The following is an 8,122-nucleotide window of genomic DNA, read 5'->3' on the forward strand; positions in this document are numbered from 1 at the left end:
AGATCTGCTAGAAATCTACAAACAAGGCATGCAACTCATTTCCCCACACTGGTAATGATATCTGTGTGAAACTTAAAATATATAACATACAACTTTTAACCTCACACAACTATAAAATCAAAGACAAGCTGTTCCTGCAATTGCTCCATTTTAGGGTACCTTTAGGAGTATAGGATTTGGATAGAAAAGAAAAGGAAAGAAGAGAAAGTCTGATTTTCCTTGGTTTGTGAGTTTTTAGTAAGAGAGAAAAGAAAAGAAATGGGAGGATGAATAGTAGGCAAAATTTTTTCTCCCAAATTGGAGAGAAAGTTGGAGGAAACTTGTGAAAATTTTTTGAAATACCTATTTTATCCTTAAAAATGTCTTGAACAAATATTTAATGACTTTCATATCCAAAATCATTCCACTAATTCTCAAAACTCCCAAACAACTTAACAATCCCTTCTCTTCTCTCATAACTTAAGTTTTTCCTTCTTCTCTTTTCTATCCTAAACTACCAAACTTATCCTTAGTGTTTATTGAATCCATGCAGCAAAAGAAAGCTTAATTTCATCTCCAAGAATGACGATGATCAAGAGTGTTCAACATCTTGTGAGCATGCATTTTATTTGCTACAACTGTCAAATCCAATTGTAGATCAAAGATCAGCATATAGTTGATGTGGTTAAAAAAAAAAAAATTGCTTCAAAAGGCATGGAATTCAAATAGAGATCATTGTCTAATGAGCAGATTGAATACAACACGCAAAACACTAACTTTAAATTACCCAAAAAACAGTAGTACAAAAGAAAGCAATAAAATTTTGATGCAAGCATGGTTGTAAAGAAGCCATTACAAGATGCTATATGCAGAGGCCCATTCTGGGCCGGGACACGTGGCAGCCCAGGCATAGCCGAGCTGGACCCTGGCCCCCGGCCCCTGGTGGCAGACCTGGGCCGCACTGACTAGGGCTCCCGAATGGGGCAAGGGCCCATCCCGAAGAGGTCGGGGACAATCCCCCTGAGTGCGGGATACTATCTACACTGGGCAAGTCCCGCACCGTGCGGAGGTCGGACTCCCTCACCAGGTATAAATAACGGCAAACATCAACTGTACACGGTACGCTCACTATTGACAATTTACTCTGGACAGCTACTACTTCCCGTGAACCTTACTCGCCGGAAAACTAACTTGGCCGTCGGAGTGCCCTCGGGGACAACCCTCGAGCCCCCCTTGTTAGCTCATTTCCTCTGTTTTGTAGGTCTTGGATCAGCTCTCCCATCGACACCCCGAGCTGATCAAGTCAGCTCTCCTCGGGGAAACTCAGCGCTTCTTCAGTTGGCGCCGTCTGTGGGAACCGTAAGGTAAGTAAGATTGTGTTGATGGCCCGGACGCGATCCAAGCGTACGGCAGAGAGCACCGGCCCTGGGGGCGGTGAGGGGTCCCAGCGGAAAGAGGCTGGGGCGTCCCAGGGCGCCGGTGGCTCAGCCCTTTCAGGGGAACGGAGGCAGCAGATCTTCCAGTTTGTGACGGAGAATCTCCCCATGCTGGAGGATATAATTCGGCAGGCGAAGGAAGGAGAGGGGGCTGGGGGTGCACAGACCTCCAAGGCCAAGGGGAAGGAGAAGGAGTTACCCCCTGATCCTTCGGAGGATGAGTCGCGAGACCAGCCCCCTAGGAGGAAGCGACCCCGGACTCCTCCCCGCCCCCGAGCCTCGGTGGTAGGGGACAGCGAGAGGTATTCCCGCGACAGGTCCGCGAGGAGTCATCCCAGAGACCCCTCTCCGAGGAAACCCACACGGAATGGGTTCGAGCGTTCCCCTGCTCGGTCTGTCAAGAGCCGGCCCCGCGACCCCCTTTATCTGGACCCTGCTCGGGATGAGCTCGAGCAGATCTTGAGGCCCCGACCATACGAGGACAACTATGCAATCTCGCCCTTTACCCGGGAGATAGAGGACTACCCCCTACCCCGGAGGTTTAAGATTCCGAGCATCGAGATGTACGATACCTCTACAGACCCGGAAGACCACCTCTCGGTATTCCTGACGCATATGCGCCTGCAAACCGCCGCGGATGAGGTTCGCTGCAAGACCTTCCCTATGTTCCTAAAGGGGAAGGCGCGACTCTGGTTCCAGGGACTGAAACCGGGATCTATACGGAGCTTTCCCGAGCTGGCCCGGCAGTTTACAGCCCAGTTCGTCTCCTCGAAGGTTTACGCGAGGAACGCAACCCACCTGATGTCTATCAGGCAAAGGCCCGACGAGTCACTGAGGAATTTCATGACCCGCTTCAATGCGGAGAGCTTGCAGGTCAGGGACAAGGACGAAAAAGTGGTGATGGCCACCTTCACAAACGGGCTCAGGGTGGAGGAGCTTTTCTACGACCTGGCCAAGAAGCCTCCCGTAAACCTGGAAGAGCTCCTACGCAGGGCGCACGAGGCTGCCAATGCGGAGGAGGCGGGTCGCCTAAAGAAAAAGTCAGATCGGGAGATCGGAGATCGTAAAGGCCGGACCAACCCCCTAGAGGGCAAGGAGGCCCCGGCCAAGAAAAACGTCTTTGATCGGCTCTCGAAGGAGAAGACCCCTGCTCTGCCACCACTCTCAGAGAAGACCTACACCCCTCTAACACGGTCCAGAGCTCAGATCTTGGCCGTTATGGAGGCGGAAGGGCTGGGAGATCGGCCGCCCAAGATGGGGACGCCCCGGAACAAAAGGAACCAGGACCGATATTGCGCCTTTCACCGTGACGTCGGACACGACACGGAGGGGTGCTGGGCCCTGCGTAAGGAGATCGAGGACCTGATCCAACGTGGCTTCCTAGGTCGGTTCGTACGCCGACCAGGACAGGAGTTCGGACGCAACCATTACGGAGATAGGCGCGAGGGACAGCGTCGCGACCGTCCAGAGCGGCGTGAGGCTCCTCGGAACCACTCTCCCGACCAGGACACCCAGAACCTGGCGGGAGTGATAAACACCATCGCGGGAGGCCCCACGGGGGGGGACAGTCATGCAGCTCGGAAGAATAAGCGGCCACCCCCCGAAGGGGACGACTCCTTGAAGCGTCTGCGCATGGACGAGGAGATTACCTTCGGACCAAGGGATGCGATTCCCTTGACTTCCGGGAACCATGAAACTATTGTGATAGACATTGTCACCAATAACTATCGGGTGAAGAAGGTGTATGTCGACCAGGGTAGCGCGGTTGACATCATGTTCTATCGCGTGTTCAAGGAGCTCGGATTAAGGGATGACCAGCTGACCCCGATCCGGACGCCTTTGGTGGGCTTCACCGGACCACCCATCAGCTCGGAAGGGATGATCACCCTGATGGTCACAGTAGGTCAGGCCCCCAAGTGTCGGACCGTTCCCGTTAACTTCGTGGTGGTCAAGCAGTCGTCCCCGTACAATGTGTTCTTGGGGAGACCTGCTTTGAACGCCCTCCGGGCTATTCCCTCTACCTTTCACCTCAGCGTCAAGTTCCCCACTCCCGGGGGGATAGCCGAGGTGCACGGCGACCCAGAGGTAGCCAGGGCTTGCTACCTGGCCACTCTCCGGGGGCAGGAGAAGGTGGTCGCCCAGACAACCTGTCTGGAGCCCTACATCCCAGGGGATGAGGCCCAACAGCTGGGCACCCAGGATGAGATTGAGGAGTTCCCCTTGAGGAAGGAACGTCCCGACCAGGTCATCCGCATCGGGGCATTGTTGCCAGCGGACGAGAAGGAAGGCTTGAAGGCCTTATTGAGGGAGTACTCCCAGGTCTTCGCGTGGACGGTGGATGACATGCCCGGGATCCCTACGGACCTGGCCGTCCATCACCTCGACGTGGACCCTCACTTCAAGTCAGTAAAGCAAAAGAAAAGGAGTTTCGCCCCCGAGAGAAATGAGGTGATCAGGGCGGAGGTCGACAAGTTGTTGGAGTCCAAGATCATCCTGGAGGTCTACTACCCGACCTGGCTTGCCAACCCCGTCCTGGGCAAGAAGGAGGACCTGACGTGGAGGATGTGTGTAGACTTCACAGACCTTAACAAAGCCTGCCCGAAGGACTGCTTTCCCCTGCCTCGAATTGACAGGTTAGTAGATTCTACTGTGGGCTTTGACGTTTTGTGCTTTTTGGATGCCTTTAAGGGGTATCACCAGATAGAGATGGCCGAGGAGGACCGGGACAAGACCTCCTTCATCACCGAAGAGGGAACCTACTGTTACAGGACCATGCCCTTCGAATTGAAGAACGCGGGAGCAACTTACCAGCGCCTGGTGAACAAGTTATTCCAAAACCAGGTCGGCAGGAGCATGGAGGTTTATGTGGACGACATGATCGTCAAAAGTCGAACTGACCAGCGCCTCATACCCGACCTTCGGGAGGTCCTGGACATCCTACTGAAGAGCCGGATGCGCCTAAATCCGAAGAAGTGCACTTTTGGGGTCAGATCGGGAAGGTTTCTCGGTTTCCTGGTGTCCCGAGACGGAATCCGGGCCAACCCGGATAAACTCCAGGCCATCATGGACATGGCCCCTCCGAGGAGCGTGAAGGAAGTCCAACGGCTAACAGGAAGGATGGCCGCCCTGAATAGGTTCCTCTCGCGCTCCGCGGTCCGGGGGCTGCCCTTCTTCCGAGTACTGAAAGCGCCGAAGGACTTCCACTGGACTGAAGAGTGCCAGAAGGCCTTCATCGACCTAAAAATCTACTTGGCCGAGCTACCATCTCTGACAGCCCCAGAGCCGGGGGAGACCTTATTCCTATACCTATCCGCCTGCAACGAGGCCGTCAGCGCGGTCCTGGTGCGGGAGGATGGGGGGCTCAGAGGCCGGTGTATTACGTAAGCCGAGCTCTACAGGGGCCAGAGACACGATACTCACCAGCCGAGAAGTTGGTCCTTGCCTTGGTACATGCGGCACGCAAGCTCCGCCCTTACTTTCAAGCTCACGGCATTGTAGTCCTGACTGACCAGCCCTTGCGTCAGATACTCACCAAGCCAGAGGTCTCGGGCAGAATGACCAAATGGGCTGTCGAGCTAGCCAAGCACGACATCGGCTATCAACCCCGCAAAGCCATCAAGGCCCAGGCCTTAGCGGATTTCCTTGCTGAGGGGGCTAGCTTGAGTCTAACCGAGCTAAGCCCCCAACACGAGGAGCGGCTGCCGAAGGAGCCCTGGGTGTTGTTCGTAGACGGGGCCTCCAGCAAGGAAGGAAGCGGGGCGGGTCTGCTACTCATTTCACCTACCGGGGAAGAACTGACCTACGCCCTCCGATTGGACTTCCCCGCGTCCAACAACGAGGCCGAGTACGAGGCCCTGCTCACAGGATTGCGGATAGCCCACCAGATGGGAATAACCGCGATCCAGGTCAGGAGCGACTCACAGCTCGTCGTCCTTCAAGTCCTTGGGGAGTACGAAGCCAAGGACGAGGTTATGAAGAAGTACCTGGCCAAAGTACGAGAGGCGGTGGCCTTGTTCGAAACGTTCGAAATCGAGCGGGTGCCAAGGTCCCAGAACAAGCGGGCAGACGCCCTTTCAAAGTTGGCATCCTCCTCATTTGCCCACCTGAGCAAGGAGGTATTGGTGAAGGTGCTAAAGCAGAAAAGTATCGATCAGGTCCAGGTCCTGGCTATAGACAGCTCGACCACCTGGATGACGCCCCTCGTTGACTTTCTCAGCTCGGGTGACCTCCCCGAAAACAAAGCTGAGGCCCGACGCATCCAGCTCCGAGCTGCCAAGTACGCCTACGCCGGGGGAACCCTCTACAGGAGGTCGTACTTGTCCCCCTGGCTAAAGTGCGTGACGCCCGAGGAAGGTGATTACGTCCTGCGCGAAATCCATGAAGGAATATGTGCGGCCCATGTGGGGTCCCGAGTGCTGGCTAAGAAGTGCCTCCTTTTGGGCTACTATTGGCCCTCCGTCTTTCGAGACGCAGCAGATCTGGTCCAGAAATGCCGGGCCTGCCAGGTGCACGCTTCGCTGCGCCATCAGCCAGCTCGGGAGATGGTCCCCATCCACAGTCCTTGGCCCTTCGCTCAATAGGGGATAGACCTCCTGGGTCCCTTTCCCCGAGTCCCGGGAAGATATGAGCACCTCGTGGTAGCCATAGACTACTTCACAAAATGGGTGGAAGCGGAGCCCCTGGTCTCTATCTCGGGGAAGGCAATTCAGAAATTCTTTTGGAAGAGCATAGTTTGCCGGTTTGGGATTCCGCATGTCCTGATATTCGACAACGGCCGCCAGTTCGCCGAGAACCCTTTCCGCAGCTGGTGCGCCGAGCTCGGAATCAACCAACACTTCACGTCGGTTGGTCACCCCCAGGCCAATGGCCAGGTGGAGAACGCTAACCGAACTGTCCTGCAAGGGTTGAAGACTAGACTGGAGTCCGCCCAATCGAGCTGGCTGGATGAGCTCCCAGTGTCCTCTGGGCTTACCGCACTACGCCCAGGACGGCTACTCACGAGACCCCGTTCTCCCTAACATACGGAGCAGAGGCTGTGGTGCCCGCAGAGGTTGGTCTTCCCTCACCCAGAACACAGAATTTCGTGGCAACATCCAACGAGGAAGAGCTTAGGTGCGACTTGGACAGGCTCGAAGTCAGGCGGGAGGAAGCGGCTATTCGAATGGCTGAGTATAAAAGCCAGCTCGCTCGCTATCACAACGCAAAGTAAAGACTATACAGTACCAGCCAGGAGACCTCGTCCTGAGGAAGAACTCGATAAGCCGAGTACATGGCTCCAACAAGCTCGACCCAAACTGGGAGGGCCCCTACAAGGTCCTTGAGGCGAGCCGAGCTGGCTATTGCAAGCTCGCTAAGATGGATGGATCTGAAGTACCTCGGACTTGGCACTTCTCCAATTTGCGGTTGTTTGTAGCGTAGGTTAAACCAGGGTGTTCAGTGGCCTGTTCTCTGAAATCCGAATTTTTGTTTTCTCATTCAATCACAGCTCGTTTTAATTTTCACTTGTACTTGTTTCATTTTACAATTTTCAAACCTGCACCTTACACTAGCACATTCAGCATTCCCTCGCTCAACGTCCTAGTGGGGGGCTAGGGGTAGTGGGTGAAGTGTGAAGTGTTCAACCCAGGATGTCGGCACGAACGCGCTTAATGAAGTGTGAAGTGTTCGACCCAGGAGGTCGGCAAGAACGCACTTAATGCTTAAAATATTCTGAAGTGTGAAGTGTTCGACCCAGGAGGTCGGCACGAACGCGCTTAATGAAGTGTGAAGTGTTCGACCCAGGAGGTCGGCAAGAACGCACTTAATGCTTAAAATATTCTGAAGTGTGAAGTGTTCGACCCAGGAGGTCGGCAAGAACGCACTTAATGCTTAAAATACTCTGAAGTGTGAAGTGTTCGACCCACGAGGTCGGCAAGAACGCACTTAATGCTTAAAATACTCTGAAGTGTGAAGTGTTCGACCCAGGAGGTCGGCACGAACGCGCTTAATGAAGTGTGAAGTGTTCGGCCCAGGAGGTCGGCAAGAACGCACTTAATGCTTAAAGTACTCGTTCGGAAGTGCGAATTGTTCGACCTAGGAGGTCGGCAAGGACGCGCTTAATATTTAAAGCACTCAGCCCCAAGGGGTGAGGTGTGAGGTGTTCGACCCCGGAGGTCGGCACATAGCATTGCGAGTGGGCAAGGAAAGAAGAAAATAACTCTTCGAAATCTTGTGTATACATTGCAAGACTATCTATTACAAAGCTTCCGAGCTGCCTATCTATTACAAAGCGCCCTGCCTATCTACCGCAAAATTTCCGAGCTGGTAATCTCCTTCGATGTCTGTTCTACCTGCTGGTGGCCCGACCGGGGTGGAAGCTGAAAGTACATCTTAAGCATGTTGAGAGGCGTATGGTGAAGGCTATTCAGGAGCCCGGAAGCAGGAAACCCCTTCCGTCCTGGATGGACCTCCAAGAGCATTTTCAACTGGAGCATGGTCACATCCTTACAAAAAGACAGAAAGGGTTTCTGGAGTGGCTACCGCCCTAGGCCACCGGCTCTTTCCCGGCAGCTCTGCCTGGAGACCCGTCCTCCTCCAGGGGAACCTCCTCTAGGTCTGCTCCTACGTCGGTTCGGCGGACCAGGCTCTTCAGGGCATGCCCCTTCCGGTACCCATCAAAGAGCCAGTCAAGCCTATCCTCGGCCGCAGGATCGTAGTCCTTGAAGTCC

The 8,122-nt window shown here is 54.4% G+C and overlaps 2 protein-coding genes across 2 annotated transcripts; both read left to right on the forward strand.

The window, feature by feature from the left end:
• Positions 1–1,361: 1,361 nt before the first annotated feature.
• On the forward strand, positions 1,362–4,799 carry LOC140007679 (uncharacterized). The gene has a single exon (XM_072050714.1). It carries the CDS (start codon positions 1,362–1,364, stop codon positions 4,797–4,799), a length of 3,438 nt encoding a protein of 1,145 aa, XP_071906815.1.
• A 170-nt stretch (positions 4,800–4,969) lies between these two features.
• On the forward strand, positions 4,970–5,995 carry LOC140007680 (uncharacterized). Its single transcript, XM_072050715.1, has one exon. It carries the CDS (start codon positions 4,970–4,972, stop codon positions 5,993–5,995), a length of 1,026 nt encoding a protein of 341 aa, XP_071906816.1.
• The last annotated feature ends 2,127 nt before the right edge of the window (positions 5,996–8,122 follow it).

The sequence above is a fragment of the Coffea arabica genome, chromosome 5c (genome assembly GCF_036785885.1).
Source record: "Coffea arabica cultivar ET-39 chromosome 5c, Coffea Arabica ET-39 HiFi, whole genome shotgun sequence".
Lineage (NCBI taxonomy): Eukaryota > Viridiplantae > Streptophyta > Magnoliopsida > Gentianales > Rubiaceae > Coffea > Coffea arabica.

Excerpts from the sequence above, each read along its gene's own strand:
- LOC140007679 (XM_072050714.1), top strand. The coding sequence starts at position 1,362 with ATGGCCCGGACGCGATCCAAGCGTACGGCAGAGAGCACCGGCCCTGGG.
- LOC140007680 (XM_072050715.1), top strand. The coding sequence starts at position 4,970 with ATGACCAAATGGGCTGTCGAGCTAGCCAAGCACGACATCGGCTATCAA.